Source organism: Solea senegalensis, linkage group LG4, assembly GCF_019176455.1.
Source record: "Solea senegalensis isolate Sse05_10M linkage group LG4, IFAPA_SoseM_1, whole genome shotgun sequence".
Taxonomy (NCBI): Eukaryota; Metazoa; Chordata; class Actinopteri; order Pleuronectiformes; family Soleidae; genus Solea; species Solea senegalensis.
In genome coordinates this window covers 21718805-21746464 of record NC_058024.1, presented here as the reverse complement: position 1 = coordinate 21746464, position 27660 = coordinate 21718805, and the positions used below count along the sequence as shown (strand labels likewise).

General features: G+C 39.0%; 1 protein-coding gene across 1 annotated transcript; it reads right to left on the bottom strand.

The window, feature by feature from the left end:
• Positions 1–566: 566 nt before the first annotated feature.
• On the bottom strand, positions 567–13859 carry slc6a1b (solute carrier family 6 member 1b). The gene is made up of 15 exons (XM_044024163.1): positions 13458–13859; positions 11762–12194; positions 11331–11462; positions 10994–11094; positions 10435–10544; positions 9894–10026; positions 8970–9104; positions 8245–8348; positions 7853–7977; positions 7522–7634; positions 7191–7322; positions 5826–5928; positions 5556–5656; positions 4644–4811; positions 567–3169 (listed from the first exon to the last, which is right to left on the bottom strand). Exons 2-15 carry the CDS (start codon positions 12003–12005, stop codon positions 3056–3058), a joined length of 1815 nt encoding a protein of 604 aa, XP_043880098.1. The 5' UTR covers positions 12006–12194; positions 13458–13859; the 3' UTR covers positions 567–3055.
• Positions 13860–27660: the final 13801 nt, after the last annotated feature.

The following is a 27660-nucleotide window of genomic DNA, read 5'->3' as shown; positions in this document are numbered from 1 at the left end:
TGAAAGCTGTTTTAGTTTTGTGCAATAAAGATCACTTGAATCATTTAATTCAGAATTTCTGTCAGCTTTGCTGCAATTTTGCAATTGGATTCAGAGATTTAAGGTGCTATTAGCGTTCAGTTTCAGGGAAACAGATCTGCTCTACAGAGGTTGTCTTACTGCAGTGAACTCAACATTTACTTTGTCCCATTTGTGTCTCTCTGGATGTTGTTTAAAGGGTGAGAGTGAATTTAGGCTAACTGCTGCATTGTGACTGTCAGCCAAGCAATGACTACAGTGTCTGTGCCGACACACCTCACAGTGCAGGTGTCACAAAGATAATGTTGTAGCAAGAACCACTTTGTCAGAAACTATCATCAACAGCATATTCATTATTCTGTAAGAAATTGGGGAAAAGCACAACACGTGCCCATCCAACAACAACAACGCTGAAGGTGTATCGGAAGAGCACTTTTATACCTTTACACATGTGTTGCTCGTGTCCATTTAACAAATAAATCCGGATCTGTTTTTGTTCTCTTTTTCAGTGGCGTTTAAAACAGAAGAAGTATTACATGACACAGGCGTTATAATCTATAGTCTTTATTTATTTTTGCAGATAACATATATTGCAATCATGCTTTTTGATATAACACCATCTAAGGACATTTATTTTAATTATTTTTTTTTACATTGAATATTTTACATTAGGCCCATGAAACAGCTAAAAATATACAAAACAATATTCTCTGACTAGACATTTCTATTACATTATAATTTGTATTATTATTACTCTATGTTGTTATTGTAATTATATATATTTTTTTTACATTTGAGAGAGATATGTGCTTTAGTTTCTGAGATAACAATATTATTGCAGTAAACGGCAAATAATATCACATTTTGTTCAACATTTAAACAAAGTAAAAGAAAAACTCAGGTTGTACGGACATTCACAGATACATGTATTACACAGTTCAGTTTACAACATCATTCAAGAGAGAAAACTGCAGTATGGTAACTTTGTACAAAATTCACAGAACCCTTTATCATTGCACATTTTTAATTCACGTCTTTGAAAAAAAAACATAAATTAAAGAAAATAAACGGGATTCCTGTCGCATGTAGCTGCCACAGAAGTATATTTTCTTCATCTTTCTTCATATGAATACACGGATATCTGTGGTCTGTCATAATATCACTTCCTACAATTCTCAATATTGCCAAACAAAGTTTGATATGTAATAATAGGTTTTCTTTTACCGTATATCGGAGTAGATTCAGTGGTGTTGGCCTGTACAGTATCTGGCTATGTCCTGTTACGTTAACAGTGCTTTGACGGCACCGAAGTTTCTCTCTCTAAGTCTGGAAATCTGCACTTGCCACAGGATAGAAACACATTATGACTGAGTGAGGGCCATCACAGTTCATTTACATTGAGAGAGAGTATGCTATAAGCAAATAGCATATATAAAAAGAAAAGAGGCAACTATTTGGATCAGCTTTCGAGGGTGCCCAAGTACATATATATACCAATTTGTGTGTGTTGTGTTTTGTCGCTGCTCAATGTAGGATTTTGGATAAATTGGAGAAAATGGCAGTAAAATTGACATTGGTTACATTTCTCGTTTTTTTTTTTTGTTTTTTTTATAACACAGCATTAATCATTTCAGCATATAATGGTAGTATCTGAGAGAATTTGGTCACGTCCACCTTTGTTCCTGAGGAATGGGTTACTAAGCAGATAAACAAGTAAACAGTTCCTGTTAGAATAGTGGTAGCTGTCATAGAAATCCATCAAAAATCCAATGCAGATCCCTGAAACTAACTCATTCAGTCTAAAATATACATCTGAATTAGCATTGGCTTATTGCAACACAACTCTTTTGTTCCCCTTAACTGGGTTTTTAGAAGGAAAATCTACATTTTGTGAATAACAGCCAGATATATCATATGCACAGTGCAAACACAGGATTTCTATAATGGCTACTCCCTAATTGTTACAGGTGGTAGTTTACAGATCCAAATTGTGCTTGTAGGCGGATGCTGCATTTACTACCTCATTGTTCTAGAGTGAGAAAAAGGGGATGCTTGATTTAATCCAGTGATATAGTCAGTGGGTCAAATGTCTGCCCCAAACTTTCAAACTTGAGTATGATTTGGTCCTTCTCACTCTCACACATAGCAAACGACCTACAATTATTCTACAAAAAGATTCAGACGACATACAAAGTTATTGTTCTTTAGAAAACAAAGAAACAATTATAACAGTCTCTTGCTATGTAATACTATGGAAGTTATTTTTGCTATGCCACAGGTTTCAGTCGAGGAAAAAAAATTAAAGAAAGAAAGAAAGAAAGAAAGAAAGAAAGAAAGAAAAAAGACCTGGATGCTTCGTATTCCATAACTTGTGCTTTTCAAAGGATGCCCCAGACATGGGTGGTAAACACTTCAGATAAACTGCAGGATCCTGCAAGGGGGTGATCGTCTGGCTAACATATATGTCCTACATACAAGCAGATTTGTCCTAACCTCTTGTACATTGGTCCATATTTAAATTTAATTTCACAAACCTTCAAATTGTATTTCTCCACCTACGACACTGCATTCATTTAACGTATTTATTCATGTACAAGCAAAATGCAGTCACTGATATTTTTTTTTTCTTTGTACAGTAATTGTATTTTTAGTATATTAATTCATCTTCAAAGTAGCACAATACCTACTATGTAATCAATGTGGGCCAAATTTAAATTATATATATTCAAGAGAGAGTAATGTACTACGTTATGTCTCTGTCTGACTAACTTTTTTTTGCATAATGAAATTCATAATATCACAACAACTTTGCTGGATAGTTTGTTTTTCCTTTTAAGTTCCATAATTCTGTATTATACAAATAAACAAACAGAAAAACCCCTAAAAATAACCGTGTAATCAGGTTGGTCTCACGTGTCCCCAGGAGGTAGGTGAATAAAAGCAGACATGGACGTCTGGTGGTCGTTCCCAACCTTGATTACACTTTTCTGTCGTAGAATGCCAGTCTGGCTGTTGACACAGGGAAAGGCAAAGGTTTCTAGATGTAGGCTTCCTCATTAGCTGGGTTCTGACTGTGGTTTTCTGTCTGCTGGTCCGGGCCATTTTCCTGAGTCTTCACCATGACCAAAGGCTTGATCATCAACCGCAGACGCTGCAAGGACAGGAAGCGAAGCATAAACAGGAGATTTAGCACCACAGCTGAATATGAAATTACAATGGGACTGTCATATACCATCAATGGGGACTAAACAGCTGCAAAGTTTGCGATCGAACCCACAGGCTGGAAGAAAACACACCAGCTACACAGCTGTGAGCTTGATGAATGCGTCACCTCGGGCTCTGAGAGCTCTGAGAGCTCCTTTGTATGATATGAATCTATAGCACAGCCTTTGCAATATGGCTGGTGCAGGAAAATAAAGGCTATTATTTATGACACAAACAAAAAGTTTAATGAGCCAAAAACTTAAGATGAATCTGCCGTCGGTGTTCTCGGCGCTGATAAGTGTTGGACCCGTGCACTGCGGCATCGCAGGCGCATGTATGGAGTGTTTGTGAATCTGAATGTCTGCCTGGGTGCATAACGCTAATCAGTCGGCTGATTGCTACAATTAGACATTCAGCGATCAGATGGTACCGCGGGATCTGACACCTGCACATCGTCCCCGACAGCCTCTGTTGTACTGTCTGCAATTATGGCCCATTTATTCTGTCAGTGGTGGCTATAAAGCTATATCTGTCACCACGGGCCCTATAGATGTAAGGTTATTATCCGGGCTCTTTGTGAATGACTGCAAAGCGAAAAGCTCTAAATGCAAATGGAATGCTGCAAAAAGGCATTATCTGCCAATGATTAGGATCAAATGATCAATAAAAATGCGGCTCACTGTTTTGTTGCATACAAATGACTGTAATTTACTGAGACTTCTTTGGGGTTTGAAGCCATTCGGAATTGTTCAAGAGAACAAATTAGAAACTCTATTTTACTAATCCTTTTATCACTGCTTTACCCGACAAGGCAATTTATCACGTCTCTACCCCGCGTGCATGTGTGTTTGCTCATTACAGAGCCATTGAATCACAGTGACTCGGTTTAGGTTTAATGTACAGCGGTACAAAGCACATTTAAATTGAGCAAAACTGAACATTCTCACATTCATCCTAAAGAAACCCTTTGGCTGTGACACAGCTGCACATTCTGGATTTCTGATCACATCAAATTGAAACAGATTATGAATATAAACACTGTCACCCTAAATGTTTTAATTTATGGTTCCCCCCATGGTTAAAAGTGATTTACTGGAATTTCCCCAAGGCGATGAATCCATCTCTTGGAGGCTTGTTTATCATATTGAGTATTTTTAAATTATTCCTACTAAACATTGGCACCTTCTCCATATACAATTTCTAAGAAAAAAGAAATCTGTGATACAAAGTAATTCACTTGAGCCGGAGTCGCTGCTGACTGCATAAGTCAATTCCAAATCAGTGTGATACACATATTTTAAAATAACTTAAATGATGTGCCGTGCAGTGCAAGTGTTTATTATTTCCACAAAACGATAATAACATAATTATTACCAATGCAACGCGTCAGCTATCATCGGGTAGATTCACTGGGATCTTACCTCTTTGTATGTGCCTTTGAGTGTGAGGAACATGTAGCCCATGTAGCCTGGGATGAGCATCATGGAGGAAAGGGCCATGCACCAGCCCACACCCTGACCCCAGGCAGGGAACACATAATCACCCAAGGTGAGTGGAACCATCTGGACTGCACTAAACAAGAAGACTCCCTGTGGGGTCAAATAAAAGAAGAGAGGAGATGTCAACATCATCAACAGAGTTTAAGAACTCTAAAAGCAGGGAGTTTTTCCACATTTCTGTTATATTGACCATGTGGACGCATTTTGCGTAGTCATGGCAACATATACTGTACACCTTCTTTGACCTTTCACTGGTTTACACCTAATTCTAAGCTCTAACATCATTTATTCTTAAATGATCTTCAGCCATATTAAATACTTTTAACCCTTTAACCCCTAAGCCTCAAAATGTCGGTCTAGACCTCTTTGCTTATTAAATTTGAACAGTATAAAATATATTTAAAGTAACTTGTTTTGAGATTGAGATTTTGTCTGATTGGCCAGTTTCCTGCAACAGCTTGAGTGAAATAACCGTGATAACCACACATTGGCTTTGACAGGCACCTTCTCAGCTTTCAGAAACCGTTGGAATTTTTCCTATAACACAACCCCTTGCGTACTTACAGTAATGCAAAGTGCGCTTGTGCAAACGCGTCGTCTGCGATACGCTGGGTGTTAAAGGGTTAAATACTTGATGAGGCTAACGTGTAAATGCTATGCAAATATGAAGCAAACTGAGCGTTAAAATTCAAATAATAATTGTAGTTAAGCTGCAACAGGGTTTAAAATGTACTTTCAGATGGGCTCTCAAAAGCCTAAATACTGTAGGGATGTTAATCCCTCTTTGGTACATCCTTGGTTTTAAACTGTGTTTTATCCATAAATAACACTTACAGCCACAATGAGTGGAGTGAACACGACCCAGCAGGCCTTCCACCACCGACAGGGCCTAAAGCCAACCATTTCCTCAATGTTGTCATAGAATTTGTCCACACCTGGAAGCAAAAACAAGATGTAATGAATCGTGTTTATTTTTTTATCTTGTATCAACAAACTGTAGAAACAGTCCACGGTTCAGTATGTTCTGAAACGTTACGAGTAAACGTGGACTTCAGGTGAAAAATAATCCCGAAGGAGATTACTGGAGCACAAGTGTAGGCTCACCATAGAACCATGAAATTGAGATGCACTCAAAGAAGACGAGGAAGAGCAAGCACATTCCACTGGCTGAGTAATAGTCAAATAGCTTGAATACGTACAGTCCACCCTGTAAAAAAAGAAAGAAACAAGAGTTCAAATTTGATTTGACTATTTTGTTTGCACTACCATATCTTTTTATTCTTTTTATTCTCATCCAGCTGTCTTAAAGCTTGCACCAGCTACGTCTACTTTATGTATAATTTACTATCCTATGTTTTTATTGATAATTTTTGCTTTGTATTTTTGGGAACCTATTTCTTATATATCTTATTCTATGTTGTACATACTTTCTCTATATAACTTTATTCTCCACATTTCTACCTCTTATACTACTAAGACTTCCGTTTCTGGTAATAATGTTGCATTGTTACAGAGTTCCAGACAATAAAGGATCTTGAATCTTGACTGTATTGACACTGAGGCCGTGGCAGGTGAGTGTTAGTGACATTTCATTGATAAGAACTAAACAAGTGCAAAAGCTTCCTTGTGGAAATTGCATTGATAAGATAGCGACAGATCCAGTGTCGACACGTTTCCTTGACAACACTTCTTGTCTGTCCACAGTCAGGTTGTTATAAGATTCGGTTTAAACCATCCACTCCCACCTGAAGCTTGATTTTTATTGATTTATTTAGTTTTATCGCCCCACAGCAGCAATTAGGGTAATTGCCTCATCCTAATTGAAGTGCAGATGTGGTACGATGGGAAATTCAAAGTGTCTTACATGACTTCAGTGTACAAAACACTGAACTTTAGCTACTTCTTGCTGACTTCTTCACATGATTATATATTAGCATTTTTGCTGTACAAAGTTTGTTGCTTACAAATTATGAAAATTTGTGTTGGACATGCTGTATCATAGCCTTAAAATATAAAACCTGCCGTCCTTCAGAAGCACTTCAGCTGATAGAAATGATTGCATGCATGTGCCAAGACAAAGCGTTCATCATTCTAATGTAAAGAATATAAAATAATCTAGATGTTTGTGGGTTATAGTTCATAATGCCACAAGGGAATGACGATAGATCATTGAAGCTGTGCTTGTGTCTCACTGAGCTGAGCTTGCAGTTTAGTAGGTCACACCTCTGTGTTTGGGTGACAAGTCCATGACGAATGTTAAACGGTCCTGTGACAAAGCAAAAGTGCAAAGGTGACATATTGACTTTGGGATAACAGATTGTGGTTTAAAATCACAACAAAGCTTCTTGTAATAGTGACGTGGTTCTTGTCAAGGCCTCTACAATGACTTTTGCTCTAGAACCGGCTAACCAGTAAAGCCTCGGATATTTCTGAAATCACATCCAGTCGTGATGAAGAAGAAGTACATGCCTGTGTGATGTTGGACAGTCCAATAATGTAAGAAACGAGGCAGACAACCGCGATGAAGATCTCTCTGCGTTTTCGGAGAACGTGAGGGAATTCGTCAACCAGTGCAGTGATGAAGCCTTCAACAGTGCAGAACTGGAGAGAGTGCAGAGTCAGGCACACAGAAAATGTCACAATGTAAACAATAGTTCCATTGGCGAGTTTTAGATCTTATAAAAACAAAGACAAAATATAAATGTTTCCACCAGATGTGGTAGAGCTGGTACTTGATCATTTTAACGCATATAATAATTGTCCAAAGGCCACAACTGGGACTTATTTTTGTGTTTTTTACCTGGCTGTCAATTCCCAGCATGAGCAGCATGGAGAAAAAGAGAATGGCCCAGAGGGGAGAGATGGGCAGCTGGGTGACGGCCTCAGGATAAGCCAAAAATGCCAGGCCAGGCCCTGATTAAAAGACACATGTTACAAGTTATACTAATAGAAGATGAGTGAGAAAAAAACTTCACACAGCACAGAGCCATTTGAACTCATAATAAACCTAGAAAACAACTGAGGAAAATAACATAGCAAGCAATTTCAAAGTTAAATTTTTGTACAGTTGGAAATATCAATTCAGCCTGTGCTTAGTGTCACTATTGAGTTTCAAAATTGATTGCAATTACCTGAGGCTGCCACATCAGCGATAGGCCTCTTTGTCACATTGGCCATGAATCCCACGATAGAAAAGATGACAAAGCCAGCGAACATGCTGGTGAAGGAGTTGATGCAGCACACAATGACAGAATCTCTGTAGGGGAGAGACAAAGCACAAGGCAGTCATTGCATTGTATCAATTCCTTATCAACCCGTCACACATTGTTGAGAGGCGTGGGGGGAAGGGACGGAGCCGAGCCATTTTGCATCCTGCAGCAGTGTCGTAGCAGAATACAGTTATATTGACCGGTTGTTTTAAAATGGCAGCGAGCTCCAGCAGTTTGGACTGATTAGCCATAGCTTGACATGTTTTTCTCCTTTTTTTTTTTCATTGAATTGCAAAATATGATTAATCACCTACCTGTACACGTTGTTGTGGAAGGGATTGTAGCTTCCAAGTGCGATCAGAGAGCCTAATCCCAGCCCATAGGAGAAGAAGATCTGAGTGGCAGCGTCCAGCCACACCTGGCACCCAGAGATTAGAAAATAACTCACATAAATTAAACAGGTGTGCACACAAACACCTGCAAAACACCAGATTTGACCGAATTTTGAGCCTGTTGAGCTGGTTACACATGCACAAAAATGATGTGCCTTATCTTGTATCAGAACAAACAGGGAAAGTGTGTGTTGTCTTGTAAACTAAGTCCTAATAAATGCTAACTCCATTAGATGACATCTTATTGTGGTCAGGCCTCATCTCGTGTGCTGCTGGAACATTAATGATGTGGTTCAGTTTTGTATTCAAAGCAACAAACACAGCATAATCTATAATCCTAATCTAAAAAAGGTTTTCACGATCGATACACCCCAGCATTTTATCTCTTTGAGACCTAATTAGTCTGCCTCATAAGAGTGTGTTGCTCTGCTGCTTCATGAAAAAAATGTTTGGTAAATCACTTTTATGGCTGTGACAAATTTGCTCTCGCTGAAATGAAATAACTGTGATTGTTGTATCATAACTGTTCTATTTGTACAACTGGATATTCTGCACAACATTACTTTTGTAATGGCGGACAACAAAAGCTATAACTTACTGTATGTGTTTCTGATATAAATCCTTGTTAACATATGGGGGAACCTTACCTCAGACTCCTTCAGTTTGTTAAAATCTGGTGTGATATAGAAGAGGACCCCATCCATTGCACCCGGTAGAGTGATTCCACGGCAAAACAGGATAAACAGCATAAAGTAAGGGTATGTGGCAGAGAAGTACACCACCTGCAGGGCACAATGTGACAAAATCACAGCTTAACTTGTGCAACAACAAATCTTGTAGAAGTGAAACTTGAGTTCAACAAAGAGTGACTGTGGCCCCGCCCCCACACAGCAGCACAGTGACCTAGTATGATGCCATTCCCCAGAGGCACAATGACCCCGCAATGGTTGAGTTCATGTCACTCCCAGCACACCATTTGACTTCTTATAAGAATTCATTTTACACTTTTGTTATTCAAGTAAAACAAAAAAAAATCAGATCATTCATGATAAAATCTCCAGAGTGAAACTAAACAAAACTGGCAGATAGTTTGTCATCAGCACTGAATTATTCAAGCAGTTTGTTGGGATTTTCAAAAACTGTTTAACCTCAATGACGCATTGAATGATCTTGTTCTTAAATATTGTACTCACAGGAAACTGAGCAACAAACCCTGACCCTGGGCAGTAAATCTGAAATCTTGTGAAATAATAATGATACAATTGTAATTAGGGAATAAACCTTTACTGGTAATTACACAGTGACATATTTCGATGTCGCCTTTGCAAAGCTGTCTGTTAACAAAAATAATTAACAAACACAGACAATGGCTTAAGGATAATAAAAAAATTACAGTCCGTTTCCACACTGGAAACTAAAACTAGACATAAAGGGTTGAGTGATAACAATGTTCCTTGTCAGATTATTAATCCACATGTCATTGTACCATTTGATGACCTTGAGCAGTAAATCAAACGTCTTGCAGATTTCATTTCGTCTCGGATCTGTATGTGTGCTCTTGTCCCACTCACTTTCCCAGTCCAGCTGACCCCCTTCCAGATACAGAAATAGACGAGCACCCACGCAATGGCGAGTGTGATAGCCAATGGGACCCTGACCTCCCCAGGCTTCTCCAAACCATCGGTCAGCTGGTGCATGTTGCGTCTGCGGGCAAAGAATAAAGCAGTCTTACTTCAGTGCACAAATGCGTCCTTTAGCTCATGCATTGAGCACGGTTGGCTGCGTGCACAAATATGCATACAAGTGTGTCTGGATATTCCACCCCTAAAGCTTTTTAAGACACAAGAGGCAAAAGAGCCTACACATGCAGTCACGTCTTCGGAATTTTTCTTCTTTTCATCATTAGGCTTGATTTAGGCCATGTGTTGTATGTCATGAGATCAGTTAAAGGAATGTCAGAGTCTAGTATGGTGATGCTTTTAACAGACTCTGAGCCCCGAACTGACCCTTTACTCTCCACGGTCGGGGAGATGACCTTTCTGTGGAACTAAAATCTGTTCACAACAGAAGCAGTGTCCTTGTGATCTAAGGAGACTCTTATGTTCAGCTTACTCCCAGAACTCCACCACAGCGCTGGTTAAGTTCCTGCTGTCTGCAATGCTGTAGTTGGTAAAGCAGCGCTCAGTGTTCCAGGGATTTCCACAAGTCTGCCATGGCAGGTCCTGGAAATTAAGAAAAAAAAAGAAGAAGGAAAAAATCACACAGACAGCTTTCTTTGCTGGGACCACTCTCCCATCGCCGGGGCCCATTCTCTCCGTCTGTCGAGCAGCCAAGACCATGATACTCATTTGGGACATTGGGATTTCATGGTTTTTTCAGAGGACTGAATGCCTGATCACCAAATGCATTTATCAATACCTTGTGTAAGGCGCTAATTATGTGGGAAAGGAAGTAATAAATGTCATACTCTGTTAAGGACTGTGCACTGTTGGTGCTGGCAAAGAGAATCTGCCACATAACTAAAAGGGTTACTACGTGAAATAAAAATAGAAAGAAATGCTCTGCTTTGTTCTGAATTAAAGAGCCACTTGTGTGAAACTCCTCAGTAAAAAATGTAGAACACATAAAGAGACCCCTCCCCCCAAGTTGAGTATAAATATCAAATACTCACAGCAGTGAAGGAATTATACAGATAGTAAATAGCCCAGGAAATGATTACAATGTAATAGATATTGAGCCAGAAGGACAGAACAGCAGCAGCCAGACCCACACCTGGAACAACAGGAGATTAAAGGCATGATGTTAAATTGTTCTGAAATATGTGCAAGAAAAATGAAAAATTAATAATAACTCATATTTATAGGCTGTCTTTGTTACTGGAAATAAAGTTATGCTCGTTATTACATAACCCTGTGCATGTAACATGGCCTTAATGAGGCAGCCTATTCACAAAACAGTTAACAAGCATAGTTGAGGGCCTATAGTACAATACAATCGTGCCTTTTTACCTTTGAACATGGGAGCCAGTTTCCACACTCCAAGCCCTCCAATAGAAGTGTACTGACCAAGAGCCGTCTCCAGTAAGAACAGAGGCATGCCAGCAAATATGAGGGTCAAAAAGTAAGGAATCAAGAAGGCCCCTGGATGAGAGGTGAAAGGTAAAGCCGCATGAGTGAAATTCATGTAAACCACAAAAACCATTAACATTCAACATAATCCAGTTTCTTGGTAAAGGGAGTGTTTGGTTTCACTCTGCGCTGGGATCATGGCGCAGGCTCTCGCTTGCGCGCAATTACGCACGGCTACCATGGAGGTTGGATGGGTAGATTGTGTACGCTTAAGATTTATTTAAATGTAAGACCTCCGGGAGTTGTTGATGTCGTGATAATTGCACTCCTGTTGTATAGTTATGTGAAAAAAGCCAAGAATTCCTGTTTACCTCCTCCGTTTTTTCCACATAAATAAGGAAATCTCCAGACATTCCCGAGTCCGATTGCGTATCCGACACACGAGAGAAGAAAGTCAAATCTCCCAGCCCACGTTTCCCTCTCCGGTATCTCCTTTTTCTTCTGCACTTTCACCACCAAGGTTTTGGGTTTGTCGTTTGGCGTGTTGGTGGGCGCGTCATTCACCGTCTCCGTTAAGACGTGTCCGTCCGAGGCTTTGGTCCCGTTGGTGGCCATGATCAATGTGCGTGTCCGATAGTCCTGACCAGTGGAGGCGAGGGAGTTTCAGCACCGGTCCAGACAAGCAGTAGCTTCTTCGTCCTGTTCACCCAGCGCCCAGACAGCTGTCGAGCGGAGACGAATAATCGGGGCAGTGGCAGTGGTTAGGGACAGAAGCGGAGGCACCTTAGTGGCGATCCAGCGACCCTGGAAATAGAAACAAAAATGTTCGATTAAGAAAAAAAATCACTGGAAATAACAAGATTACCACTAATAGATGAGATGATATTTATTGTCCACATGCAAATTGTTTTAGATGATTTCTGAAAACAAATGCCACGTCTTAATTATGAGAATTCCATTTGCGCAATTCGACTTCGTCAAATTCGAAGATCTTTTTGGTGATTTATGTATTCATTCTTCTTTTTTTTTGTTAACATAGCAAGAAACATATTGTGCTGATATTTCGCAGTAACTTTTGACATTTTACGCATTACATTTTTTAAATCATATTTATAATACATTCATTTAAAATTTAAATGTACATGATTGTTATTATGCTTCAATTTCAGTTCCAAGACATTTAAATGTGTCTGGCAGAGAAAGAGCGAGAGAGAGAGAGAGAGAAAAAAAATCTAACCCACATTCGCGAACCATGAAATAAAGACTTCTCATGCAACGAGATTTGCTTTTAATTGACTGGAGGTGAAGCATGTTAGCAAGAATTTAGAGCCTCCTCTTGTCCTTGATTCATGATGCTCTAAATTCAATTGCCCACTTCCCACTGCCAAGGTACAAGAGAAGAACAATGAAACACTTTTAGGAGTCAGACGCAACGGTCATGTCTAATGAATCACCTGCAGAGGCCAACAAGTTCCACAGCCTAAATTGACATTTTATTATCAAATATCTACAGAACATAGTAAAGATATATGCAATTTATTTTACTTTTTTTGATATTATTTATTGATATTAATTGGGAAAAACAAGCCGATATATTCCTATTTAAATCACACAATTTTATAAAGTACTATAATTAAATACATCCTATTCAGTTGTATTCATTTTAACTTTTGTCATCCGAAATATGCTAAAACAAATCCACTAAAATATGATGTGGCGCGCAGTCCCCGTCATCTCGGGTGCGTAGTTGCGCGAGAATGACAGGCAACATGATGACATTCAAACATAATTATACTTTTATATAGTTTTAATCACATTTACTGAAAGAAGAACTTTGTGCACATTTATATTTGGCACATTTTGGCACATTTTGGATCAAATACGCCCAAGAATACTCTCCGTCGCCATCAAGTAAAGTGCAGCCCTTCATCCGTGCACAATGCCAAATGAAGCGCATCTGCATGCGCTATGCCAAATTCCTCAATGCTCCAAATTTGGATAAAGTACACCAGGAAACACGAATGAGCTCTTGTTTCTAAAACAAGATAATTTCCACAATATACTTACAATACAATCCTTTTCCTTTCCGGATTTATTTCCCAACGGGGAAATCCGAATTTAATAAGTTTCCTCCCCGCACTTTCACAGATGAAAAGCGGTGTGAAAACTTTCAATCCGACGAAAGCAGAGCCAGAGACATATGATCCTGAGGCGAGAGGATGGCGTGGACAAAATGCGTCTTTGACTGCGAGGTGCTGTCCTTAAAGGAGTGGTGCTGAAAGAGAGGAGGGGAGAGAAGACGGGGAAAAGAGCTGCCGCCGTCTCAGCTGAAGCGAGCAGGGACGTAATATGGAGCGCAAGATCCTCACTCCCATCTACACAGCGTCAATGTCACCTCAAAGTCGACCCTCCCCAACTCCAACATTTCCACCACTGAGATGGCTGCAGGTTTGAAAGAGGAGCATCCTCTTGTCTCAAGGTTTTATATCCTTACTCCCGCAGTTTTTTTTTATAAATATATTAGCAATTTCTTCACTCTCTCACTCTCTCTCTCTCTCTCTCTCTCTCTCTCTCTGTCTCTCTGTCTCTCTGTCTCTCTCTGTCTCTCTCTGGCTTACTCAAGGCCCAGTAGATGCACAATAGCTTAGGTTACATAACATTGTGAAGATTCCATCAAGTTGTATGTATGACACTCTCCTAAACGTCCCTCAATCCAAATGTTTTTAAATAATGAAAATAAAATTAGCCTGTTTTCTTAAAGGTTCAGTTTTTTGTTTTTTTTTGGATCAAAATAAAGAGCTGCTACATCAAATGCAGCCGCACTAAAGTTGCAGATACAGTGGATGATGCTGGAAATGGCTGCTTTAGCTCCTGGCAAAACACGATAAGACAGTCTTAGCCAATGAAGGGAGTCAGGGTGTATAAGATAAATTGAAAACTGTGCTTATAATCGTCTTAGCCCGCTGTCTTCCAAAATGAAATACCCTTGTGGAACATCCCAAATGAGCAGTCTTAAAGTCGATTTTAACCCCCACATCTGTATAAATTATGCAGGCCTCACTGGGTAATTCCACTCTTGCAAGTTTGAATTGTGACAGACAACTGATTAAACCAATGTCAGTATATAAGATAGTATTAGTATAGTATAAAATCAGTATCATTGTATTATGTCTTTGGAAATGACAGATGTGTGGTTGATGCACACTGCAATATGGTCATTATCGTGACTTTTTATCATTTTAGCTTCATTTTAACGTCAGGTCACCTCAGTGTTTGACAAAATGTTTTTCTCCCGTTCAACTGCTTAAATACTTCTCTTCTTATTTATTCTCTCTTCTCAGACCTCTAGTTCTCCTCTCGTGCCTAGCTTTCTTTGCTACGCCATGTTTATCTTTGCCAAATCTTTTCCTTCCCTCCTTTATTGTCTTTGTCTGCCGTGCTGTATAGGCTCTGCATCGCTGATACAGTACTACTGAAAAGCCACACCACTGAGAGGGGAGGAATAAATGCCCAGATGGTGAACCAATGAGGGGTGAGCTAACCCTCTAATGATACAAAACGAAATTTAGCATTTCTAATCCCAACTGGCTGATTGGCCTGCAGGCTGTGGCACCTCTGATGTGCAAAAAGCCTGCTGTTGGCCTGCAGCTCTAACATGGGGGTATTTTCAAAATGCTACAGACAAGAGCTGGTGGTGCTGCTGTGTTCGTGGCCCTGGCCCCACCTGATTGTGAGCCTGTGTGCAGTGGAGCTTGTAATTACAGAAGGAGGTGGTAGTAATAGAGAGTAGAGTACAGGCAGACACACAGCCAGACAGCTGTCCCCCTGCCAGTTTCACCGCTCAAACACAGGGGACAAAAAAACGTTGCTTTGAGACTGTGGCGCAGATCATCGCTCATGTGAGAAAGACAAAATGGTGATGCAGATGATAATAGAAGTGATAATGATGACAGATGCGCGTCGTAATGCAAGCGTATTGCATTTACAGGAGTTCAATATGGTGCCTCGTACTTTGCATGCGTACATGCCGAGACTTTGTATGTAACAGTACCGTTCCAAAGGTTTTAGGCCACCATTAGCTTTCTTGTTTGGACAATGTTATAATGAACATCCATCAATCCACCCATCCATCTTCTACCACTTTATCCTCCACATGAGGGGTGCGGGGGCTCTGGTGTCAATCCCAGCTGACATAGGACCGAAGGCAGGGTACACCCTGGACAGGTCGCCAGTCCATCACAGGGCCACATAGAGTCAAACAACCGTTATAATGACCATAGAGTATAATTATTTCTCAATCACTTTATTGGAATTTATTCAGGGAATGTATATGCAGTGCTAAAATAATAAGAAAATAATCACTTCTACAGGTTAAATTGTTAAGTACTTGAATATTACGACACAGGCTCTCTTAAAACTGGAGTGAAACCTTACTTAATGTTCTTTAAACCTGTGTTTGTCCCACTATTTCATGTCGACAAATATCTGTCTATTACACCAGATTTATTCAAGACATGCTTGAGCATGACAGACACGTGTTGTATGAGTGCATCATCATTTCAATCCAAATGAAAATGAAAGCTTTGTGACACTTTTAATATAGCCAAATGTCTTAAAAGCACTTTCAAATGTATTATTTTGTGACTAAGGTTCTTCTGATTAATTATAAGAGACACCAACTTAACAAATGAGGCAGCAGCAGTCCAGCAGCTCCTGCGTCTCCATGAGCTAAAAACACAGATTTTCTCAATGAGCTTTGGTCTGGGAAGAGTGAGTGGTTTACAAACTACAAAAAAGGCCATTGTAGACTAAAACTGTCATACTTTTTGTCTTTTATTGAGTTGCTAAAATGTGTTTTTTCTTGAGTCCCTGTGTTTCTCTTCATCAACATAGTTGTTGTGTTGTTGTTGTGTTGTGTAACCATACAACCAAGACCATCTCTGAACCAGTGGGACATGCATGAATCATCTGCGGCCACATTCCAAATTAATTTCAAAACCCGCTAATCAATAAATAGTGCATCAACGCATCTCAAATATGACCTAATTATTATTTTTTTGTTTTGTAAATTGCTCTATGATGGCTTTGTACTTGAGAGCTTAAGGAATTAACGTGTGCTTGTGCATGGGGAAGAGAGATAAGGGCTAACAGCAGGAGCTCTATGCTGTCGCTTTACCATCTCACTTGAAGCTGTAAACCTTCTCTTCTTTTTGGGTGTGACATTGCAGAGCCATTTAAAATGTGTTTGCCTCTTCACTGGTCAGTTAGTTAGATAGGAGGACACTGCTTAGGCCTCTCCGGAAGAACTGTAGCGTGGCATTTGCTGTGAAAGGATGGAGACCAAGTGATGAGTCTGAACCCAGGGTGCATTTCTTTATGATAAAGAGAAAATGTGTGGAAACACAGCAGCAGCAAAGTAAAACAAATACTCACTTCCCTCATTCTTTTCACATATTTGGGGCGACATGGAAGTTGATGAGTTCCTGCCTAACCATCTTATTTATACTGTACTATACAGACCTCTTAATGGACATTTGATTTTAAACTTTTCCTTCAATAATTTACCATTAAATAAATGTCTTGTGCCAAATATCAGAGATGTGTCATGACAGATGCATGCGCTGTAAATGGGGCAAATTGTTTTGAGCCCTGTTATGATTACAATATCATGGTAGCCCAGTTGTAGAGCGATTTGCCTTTGAACTGGAAGGTTGTAGGTTTGATTCCAGGCTTCACTAGTCTACATGGCGATGTGTCCTTTGGAAAGACACATAACTCTAAGCTGCTCGACAGGGTATGAAAGATGTGTGATAGAAAATGTGCTGTGTGAATGGGTGTGAATGGCAAAACTGTAGTGTAAAGTAGCTTAGAGTGGTCATAAAGACTAGGAAAGGTGCTATATAAATACAGAGCATTTAACATTTATCATTAGAGACTGAGGGGACAAAGGTTACCAAAATGTAGCAGATAAATATGCAAATGTCATGTCATTCATAATGTATGTGGTAAAAGGTCAGTTAGGAATGAACACTTTGTTTCCATGACTGATATCAACGATGTGTACCAATGAATTCACAGGGTCATTGTGGACTACATGTAGCAGGAAATTATTTTAGCCACGTTGCATTTATAGAATGACCCGCAGGTGCAGGTGTAATGTTTACCATAGTATGTCAGCTCTACATGTTTGCTTGCATTTGCATTTAGCAAGATATTTTTTGCCAGTTCCAAAAGGCAAATCACATAAATCGGTCACAGACTAGAATGACATTAGTGATGCAGATATATGGTCCCAAACTAATTTAGTGTTTAAAAATAAATCAGACTTCACAAAGTCAACCGGATGAATGTGTGAGTGTGCCAAATTGTACAAATGTTTATCCAGCATTTGATTAGCCAAAGTCAACATTATGGAAGCACCAAAGTCATGGATATAAAAAACAGATCCCTTCAAAGGAGACACTGTTGTTGTTTACATGTCTGTGAAGATTGTTTACAGTCGACCTGTCCAGCACAAATAAATCAATGAACCTTGTGGCTTTTAAAGCATTTTCTGTGCATTCCTGTGCAGTATTTGATTAGCCAAACTCAACATAATGGAAGCACCAATGGAAAAGTCAACATGTCCATGTGTCATTTGTCCCTAATATGAGCCATAGCAGTGAGCAAACAAGAGCTGTCATCAAGGTAACAATAAGTAACACATGTTTATAGTTTTTTAAAAAATGTAATCACATCTACTAGTAATAAAATATATTTTAAATACCCTAGATTATTATATATCTCTCACTTTAATTGATTGTCTGTTGACAAAACTATAGGAATTATTGATTTACCATTAAAAATCAAAGCAATGCTACAGTATACACGCTGTACCCTTTATCCAGAGGGTTCGTTGATTGTACGATCAGAATATCAATATGCTTTGGCCTCTGGTTATATGGTTATTTCTTACAGAAGTCCATTTTTATGCTTGTAGACCTGTAATAATGTCTCACATCAATCTACTCTTTTGTACACTGTCACTTCAGACCAGAGTGGGTGGGGGGGGGGCATAAAGATGCTGGGTGACTGAGTCTGATTGGATTGTAGCTGTCGAAGCTACAGAAATAGGAATTATAGAGGGCACAAAGTCTTTGAGAGAGAACTCGCGGTTGGAGATATAACATGGACGTGTAACTTGGTTTCAGTTGGTTTGTGTGTTGTGAATCTCATGAATTTGAAATAAAGACGCTCGGCTTTGACTTACATTTGCACATAAATGTCATCCGTCACACACTTAATGCTGTGCCATTATTATATCAATCTACAGTGCAGTGGAATTGGGAGTTATTCTGTGAGGCTCGACTCTGCCGCTACATGTTTTTGCCCTTAGTCGATGTAACTGAAGCAGACAGAATGCGATCCACTCGTCAGGACTGATATTTAGACTTAATGGCTTTGAGAGAATCTGCAACCTCCACCACCTGCACCCTCATCACGTGGCTGGCACATATAGCCTCCGCAGAGAACAGGGAAGAGAAAAATGGGGAGATTTTAGTATCTCTAACTCCTTTTTTGCCATGCACAAACATGCACAGTTTGGAGAATTGTAAATTGTAAATGTAAATTGAGCCAATTATCAGAAATATTGAATGATGTCATTCATTTTTTGTCAAAAGTGAAAAGGCTGGCATGTTTCATTTACTTTTGAAAACAAAAGTGCCTCTTTTAACGCAACCAACTGGAGAAAAGTAAATTCCTCCATTTCAAAGAACCGTTTTAATGCAAATTCCTGCTGTGATTAATGAAACAGTCACTGATGTGTTGCTAGGCAACACATCACAGCAGCAAGCTGATTTCCTTGGTTGGTCTCAGCCTTTTGCTACATCTATATGGACCACTTTGAGGGTAAAGATCATTGACACGGTCACCTCAGGAGGGTAGGCCTGATATTATTTGTTAGGGAATATCTTGGGAATATCCCTTTAATCATTTTTTTTAAAGATTCCAGAGCATTCAAATATGTTGTAGTTCCAGGCACAGTATCATGAGGTTAGAGACTGTATACTATTTGAGAAGATAGGTGATTGAAGAAGACAAAGCCTCACGTACAGCTACAGTCATAAAAACACAAAAAAACACTGACAGATGACGGAATGAGTGATGTTGAGACTTTGCACCAAAAACTGAGGCGAAGTCTGCGTTGTGGGGCAAAGGGGTAAAAGGTCTGAAGCAGAGAAGTGGAGGCTGTGTAGTGTCAGAGCTGGTGTGAGCTCCTCGAGCTCCTGCGGCAGCAGCTGCAGAAACAGGCCTCATTAAGTTTTATAGAATGCAGATCATGCATCTTTAGATGAGGTTTCCAGAGGTTAATTTGAATTTGGTTTGCTCCATCAAATGCTTCATGTTGTTTAAGCCTGTAGCTTTCACGGTGTCATGACTGCCTACATCAGTAGCACGAGAGTCCACATAGTCTGAGAGTCCTTAAAACAAGGTGTTTATTGGCATAAAACCGAGAGAGGGTTTGTTTAGGTAGGAAAATACAGTATAAATGTTCTCCCCGTGTGTGTGTGGGTTTTCTCTGGGTTCCTCTATTTCCTCCCACAGTATAAGAAAATGAAGATTTGGGGATAATCTAACGTAGGTGTGAGAGTGAGAGTGAATGGTTGTTTGTCTCTGTGTGTCCCTGTGATGGACTGGCGATCTGTCCAGCGTGAACCCCGTCTATCTCCCTATGTCAGCTGAGTTTGGCACAGCTGCCCCTGCGACCCTCATGTGGAGGATAAAGCAGTAGAAGATAGATGGAAGGATATTCAAATGTTAAAAAACAAGGACTTCACAGTGAACATTATGAACGACATGTTACCAAAGAGGCCATGCATACATATAAATGTAAATATGTATGTTCCTAATGGATACTTTAAAAACTGTGTTTCCTAAAATTCCGGATATGCAAAAATATGAAAGCACAAATAAATGAATGAACCTTGTGGCTTTTAATGCATTTTCTGTGCATTCCTGTGCAGCACCCTCACACCTTACTTGCCTTGTTATCCTGGCAGGTCCAGGAGTTTGCTATTCTGATGTCTGGTGTAGGTTAGTTCAGCATAATTGATTGTGTAATGATCCAATCACACACACATTCTACACACCAGTAACCTCGCCAGTAAGGACTCAGAGATTTCTTTTCCCTGTAGCACTGCTCCATCCGAATATTTGGAAAGGTGACATGTACGTATGTGTAAGATGACATTGAGTTTAAACATTTTTCCTCTGACATGTTATCATGCAAATGTTATCATGGTTCCTGAATAAAATCAGGTGAAAAGACTTCCTGTCTCTCCTGGCAAATCATGACACAAACTGATCCACTGTATGCGAGTGTGTGTGTGTTTTGCTGCCATTTTTCTCCTGCTTGAGAATAATCAGTAAGTCTACGCAAGGTTTAATTATTAGGCTGATAAAAGTGTGTCAGTGTGTCAGTTAACATTGTTCCAAGAACTGTACTATTATTACTGGGTGTCCACTACAGTATGTACATACACTACACTCCCTGTTCACCTTCTGAATCTCATCATTAAGGTCTAAGTCAGTCATGAACCAGAGACAGGGACCAGGGACATTCAAGAGAACCAATATGTCAATATGGTAAGTGTAAAACTACTGAAATGTGTGCATTATTAAGCAGAATATGATCTATTCTAGACGTCTCAAACTTGATACTTAATTGACACTTAATATCAAGTCATAATGAATTATTTTTAATTTTTTCTTAATATACATTTTGCATCATAAATCTGTTTATGTTGTGAAGTATTTGTTGTTCCATATCAAAACAAACACTTTTATTGTGAAATTTCATATCATAAAAAAAAAAGAAAAAAGTTCAATGTCTGTTTCTTAAAATGTTAGACTTTTCTTTTTCCATTTGACCAAACTAGACACTCAATTTGAGTTTCAGGCCCCTGATCTGTTTTATTAAAAAGAAAAAGAAAAACCATCAATTTCATCAATCCCCAAAACATAAACAGTGCAACTAATATATGGATAAATAAAAAAAATTATGCAATCTCTTGCAGCTGTGCAAGCTGGTAAAAATCCCATGGGAGCTGTAATTTATTTGTTTTTTTCTGTCCCTAAATGTAGTCCCAGTTTCTTCATGTTTTATTATGTTTTTGAGCCATTATCTATGCTTATCCTTGTGCCGCCCGTGGCCTTGTCTGAGTCTGTTTTTGTGGATGTGTTCTGTTCCAACTGGGCATGAATTTTATTCACCCTCGGTTGTCACAAGTCAAAAAACCTGTAAACGATCTCTTTTTGCACCCTTTTCACTTCTGGCCACTGTCTGTGCCCCAGTACATTCTTGTACTATATCCTGTTTTTTTATGCCTCAAGTTCACAATTCTGTCTGCCTGACAAAAACCCAACATTAATTGGAATCACTCCATTAAGATCCAGCTTTAGACATTTAACTATTCTCACCTCAGTCCAAACCTTAACCTCAGTTCCCTTTATACTGATTTCTTGTATCATGCATTCAAACCCCAGGAATGAAAATTCAAGCCGTTTGTAAGGAACTTTGCAGTATAAATGTGTGCGGTGATAGGAAATGGAGGAGAGCAGGTGTCAGCAATCTCTTCATGCTCTTCTACTTATCCCCTATTCACTCAGGCTGTTTCTATGGTGACAAATGAATAGGTTTGCCACATGGATGATTGCTGCCAATCCACCAGTCATTGCCCTCATAATGGACACACACTCAAGTATATAATAGTGAATTAAGACTGAGCAAAAGCCTTGTACATTACTAAGGAATTTAAAACTTCTTTGTATCCAGTTGACACTGCAATTCAAACTTAAATTAAAGAGCTGCATTAAAAAATGTAATAACTGGAGCATACATGTTTACCTGGGGTAATGTCTGTATTACATATTCATCAATTAATCACCATGCAGTGGGAATTTCATTAAGAATTAGTGCACAAAGTAGGATACTTCCACATAAACCCTCAAAAAGGGAAAAAAGAAAGACTTGTGTTTCCTTACACTTGTAACCTTGCTAAAAACCTCTGTTTATTTCAAGCTTCATGCTTAGTAAGCTTGTGAATAATAGTGTGCTGTCACCCACAGTAGCTTTCAATTATAAAGAACACACAGATATACTTTTTTAATCCATTAATGCATTTGCTATCAGCAGCCAGAAATACATTTGTGATTCAGCAGCATAACAGAATTTATGTTGACACTTAAGTAAGTGGCATGATAGCAAGCGAGTTTAACCTCTTAAAATAAATGCACGGAACAAAAACAAGCTTCTGTGCACATGTTTTCAGCACCACAGTGAAGTGGACAGCTCCACTTCAGGTTGGCCAGGGTTACACATATAGTCGTGAAAGGCCACCATTGGTGTTTTAGCAATAATTATCATAATAATGACCGTAATAATAATTAACAATAATTGTTTTTCAATCATTTTATTGTAACCCATTCAGAAAACAAAACAAACAAAAAAAACAGCTCAAGTGTATTATTTAGTATTTAATGTGACCTACAATTACACTGAAACAATAGCACGACACTGGCTCTCTGGAGTGGCACCCTAATTTATGTTGTTGGTAAAACCTGTGTTTGTCCTACTCTTTTATGTCGAGAATTAGAATTATTTAAGACACGTTGTATGCATTACTTTACATACAACTTTCAGTCTAAAGGGGGCATGTGGATTATTGCAATATCATATATATTTTATTCAAATAAATTTTATTAATTTTACATAACCAAACAAAACAACAAACAAACAAACAAAGCACATATATTGCCCCCAAGTGTAAGATTTTACTTCGATTTACTTACACAAATTGCACATACGTCTAAATTACATCATGTAGCCTACATACTTATAAGTACTATGACCAAGGAAATAAGTAAATACATAACCAGATAAATAAAATCAAAAAAGTATGGTTGCTCTTTCTGTAGCAAGCCAACAATATCATATGTTGATCTTGTGTAGGACAAATAGGGTATTGGAATACATTGTAATTTAAGAACTATGCAAACCATTATGCCCTCGATTTTGACTTTTGCATTCAGAACAGGGGATTGCAGTGGTCTACACTAAATCACTGTCCTTAGTGTGACAGCATGTCTCTGTCAGCATATGTGACAATTAGAGTGTTTCGACTTGAGACAGATGCATGACTGATGACTATGCCAGCATGTCTATTATGGCTGAAACATGTAATCACCAACATCCAGCCATTAACAGATCAATCCAAAAACTCTGCAACTCAACTTTAACCAAGTGGTGAAACACAATCTTTAGTAACTTAATGATGGTGCATAAATATGCTCTCTACTGTATACTGCATCTCAGGAACAACTCAATTGTTTTTAAAAACACAGAACAAATTAACCCAAATCCACACTTGGAGATTAGGAAGGAAATAGTCTTATTAAAGAGCTCAGCAGCTACAGGCTACATCTCACCTGATGAAGACAATGGATGGTGCTGTCATCTACCTTTTTATTTCTCTTGTGCTTTTAAGACCATAATATAACCAGCACTTCTGATTGACAAACTGGAGGAGGCTGGAGTAGATTTCCACCTCACACCCTGACCAATTGACCCAGGTATGTGAGGACTCTAGATTGTGTGTCAGACATGGTTCGACCGGCTCCATTCCTCTTCACCCTGAAGATTGCAAACTTCTCCGTCAGCTCCCCCTCCTGTTACCTGCAGAGATTCTCTGATGACTCTGCAAATGTCCGCTTCATCCCGCATGATGACAACAAGGAGTACAGAGAGTTGATTCAGGACTGTGTGGACTGGTGCCTGCAGAACATACTCTAGATCTATGATCTATGCAGGAAACCTGAAGACAACCAGTGGAGGTGGTGGAAGAGAGGATCTATGATGGACAACCTCTCTCAACCCCTCCAGGACACCATTACAGAACTGGACAGCTTCTTATTCATCTTATCTTATGCCATAAGTAATGTGTGATCAAAGATGATCATATACAACAGTCTGAAGGCAATGAGATATCACACACAGATAAAGGATAATTGGTGTGACAATGTGTGTCTTTGAACACCACGTTTCTGCTCTACTTCCAGACTTAGAGTCTTAAAAGAGGCTAAACTGAAAGTTCCAAATTAAATTCCATTATATAGGCTGTAGTCACCAGACATGTTCCTGTGCAGGATAGGTATCCATTACAGAGAAAACGGAATTTATTGTGTAACAACTGGGAAAATCAATCACAAATCAGTTTAATCAAGGACATTTTAGAAAGAGACATTAGATAATAAAAAATTAGGACTGAAATAATGTTTTTGTAAGATTAGGTCAATGATATGTAATTGATTCCTGTGCAGTAAATTGTAGAATAGAATAGAATATTGTTTAAATAGGGACCATACAGTTAATATAGTTCCAATACAAATGATGCAACTCATGTGCTGTACGTAGAGTTCATAGCTATTGCTAGTTTGCAACTCTTGTCCCTAGTTAGACTTTTACATGATCAAACAAGTTTAAACTACACTAAAGCACAGAATTACATAGCACATTAAAATGTAAATGCAAATACACACCAACTACAAGCTAAACTACATTTACACACAATAACAATTGTCAAATGATAAATATGAGACAAAATCAGTACAATAAAATATGATAAAACTTGCTAAAATTACACTTGCAAGTCAAATAAACCTAATGTACTGAAAACAAATAATGGGCACAGCTCTGTTTTTTCTTTTAGCCTGCACTTAACCTTACCATGTAGCAAGCACATATATATATTATTTAATCTTCAACAAACCTAATGCTTTTATTTATCAGCATCTTAAAAGCAGACAACTAATGAGTGGAGTTAATGCTCATTAAACAGACAAAAAAGGACATTTCTTCACATCAGAGCTTCTAAATAGACATTAAGTACAAGGAGCAGATATGTAATGATGTGGCTCTGAGGATTGTTTGTCTGTCTGGCTAACGTGTGACGGTGATCGACAGTGACAAGTGAAAAAGTTCCAGTGGGTGTTTTTGTGGCCGAGACAGCCGCCGAAGCAGAGCACGCACACACAGGGACTGAGTTAACCTTGCCTGAAGAACCTACAGGCCGATGAAAAGATGTGTGACCCACTGTGACATAATACATCACTGAGCCCATTTCTTACATTTCCACTTCCAATGAATCAAGTGACTTTTAAAATAAATTGTCATCGTAGCAAGACAACATCACGTTGTGAACAAACAAGAGGGCATTTTAAAGGGGCACTCGGGGCAAATATAGAGAGAGGAGTTCACACATCTATCAGGGTCTATCAGTTTATCTGGATCCCCTGCTAAAAATATTAAGCTCCAGTGAGAATAATTACCTGAATAATTACAATCTCCTGTCAGACATACAGAGAGAGAGAGAGAAACTGAGACTGAGCAACCAACCTGTCTTTTATTGCAGCATTTCTGTATCCAGGAAACTTGGAGCTGTGACGTGCAGACACAGGTAGATTGGCACTGGCACAGTATTTAGTTTTCAAGCGAAACGTGTAATCATGATTAAAATACTTTACTCTGAGCAGTAGAATCCACTTCTGAGACTTTGTGTGGTGTTTTCAGCCATCGTCTAACGGAAGGAAGCTGGTGAAGCCGGTGTTGTGTGATTCTTCTGCCTCACCTGCTTAGTCATGATGTAAAGTGTGCAGCACAAGAATGTCATCAGAGACATGATAACAAAACACAGAGAGAGTCGTGTGGAACTGATCGGGCTTAATCAGCATTGTGTGACAAACATTTGAATGTAACAGACGTTTATTTATGTTTAGAAGCTGCGTACTGCAGCTTTAATGATGATATTCCTTGAGGCCCACCCCCTCTGCGGAGTTTCATGGAAAATTGTCTGAGAAGGAAGATCAAATGATTTCATCATCACGTGATTTTAAGACACTTGAACCACACAGAGCTTCACTCAAATCATGGCTTGAATAAAACATTATGGGGATTTGGTGAAACAGCTTAAGTAATTTATCGCTGATAAAGGGGAAGAACTGAAAGAAACAATCGTGATGAAATAATATTTGGATATAATGATGATAGTAATGATCAATTAGAATAAAAAGAAGAACACATTTTATTTATTGCTGCCTTTAAAGAATTAAACAACAATATGTATGTAATATACAACAAAACAGTTTATAATTTGGATTTATTGGGAGTTGATCCATATTCTAAAGACATTTCTGGGGAATTAGCAAATACCAGAAAAGTGTTAATGTCTATATGTTGTGCTGTTGAAGTAAATATGTTGTTGTTAACAGAGATTAAGGAATGTCATTTTCAGTCGCTCTGCAAAGTCAAACACAGATGACGACCATAACCCCAATGTTAGGTGTATGAAATGTGCAAAATAAGGAACTGGGGAGGAAAATACAACATAGCAGAAAAAAAGAGAGACAAACATGGGACCGAAGAGACGGTAAAGAATGCTCATGAAGAGATACAGGAATGAGGATAATGGAGGATAACAGGGAATGGGAGGATTGGTTAGAGGGGAAGAAGCAGTTGAGAATTAACATAATCGAGGCGCTGCTTCTGGCTGAACAGTTGCATAACTACATCAGAGAGACGTTGCCATGAACAGTGACAGTTGCCTACTAGGCTCTGACTGGCATGCTTTAGTCATAGCATTGGGAGGGAAAAGAAGAGGGGGGTATAATGTGCAACTAGGAGAAATAAAACAAGGGCAGGTCAGACAAGACAGAATACAACAGGAGAAAAGAGGCATAATAAGGTGTTTGAAAGGAGGGGTAAATGTGAGAGGAGAGTTATAAGGAAGAGGGTGAGATGATAATAAATAATTGTGAAAATAAATAAAATGCTAAAACAGAAAAGGGGGGAGAGAGACAGAGAGAGGGGAGGGTAACATGGGCACAGATGATGTGTGATGCTGAGTCATCCTGGAGTCATAACTCACATCATGCTGTGATTTGGTAAGAAGGTAAGAAGAGGACAGTCGACCCAGGACTGACCCTGAATTACAAATAAAAGTAAAAAAAGAGACAAACCTACGCACATCTGTAACTGTCATGTCTTACATTTGAAGTGCATGTTTGGGTCCCTCTGACATCCAAATACACCTGAAGCCCTAAGTTTGTACATTGACAACAAATGGCTAAAATAAACTATAGTTTCCATTGGCAGTGATGTCTTTACATGATCAAAAGTTACAATATTGTTGCTTTTATTTATTTTTTTATCTGTAGCTTCTGGATTCATTGTTCT

Excerpts from the sequence above, each read along its gene's own strand:
- slc6a1b (XM_044024163.1), bottom strand. The coding sequence starts at position 12,005 with ATGGCCACCAACGGGACCAAAGCCTCGGACGGACACGTCTTAACGGAG. Across the intron at positions 11,095-11,330 it reads ACTGGCTCCCATGTTCAAAG|GTGTGGGTCTGGCTGCTGCT; the intron begins GTAAAAAGGCAC and ends CTGTTGTTCCAG. Across the intron at positions 10,027-10,434 it reads GCTGTGGTGGAGTTCTGGGA|ACGCAACATGCACCAGCTGA; the intron begins GTAAGCTGAACA and ends CTTTGCCCGCAG.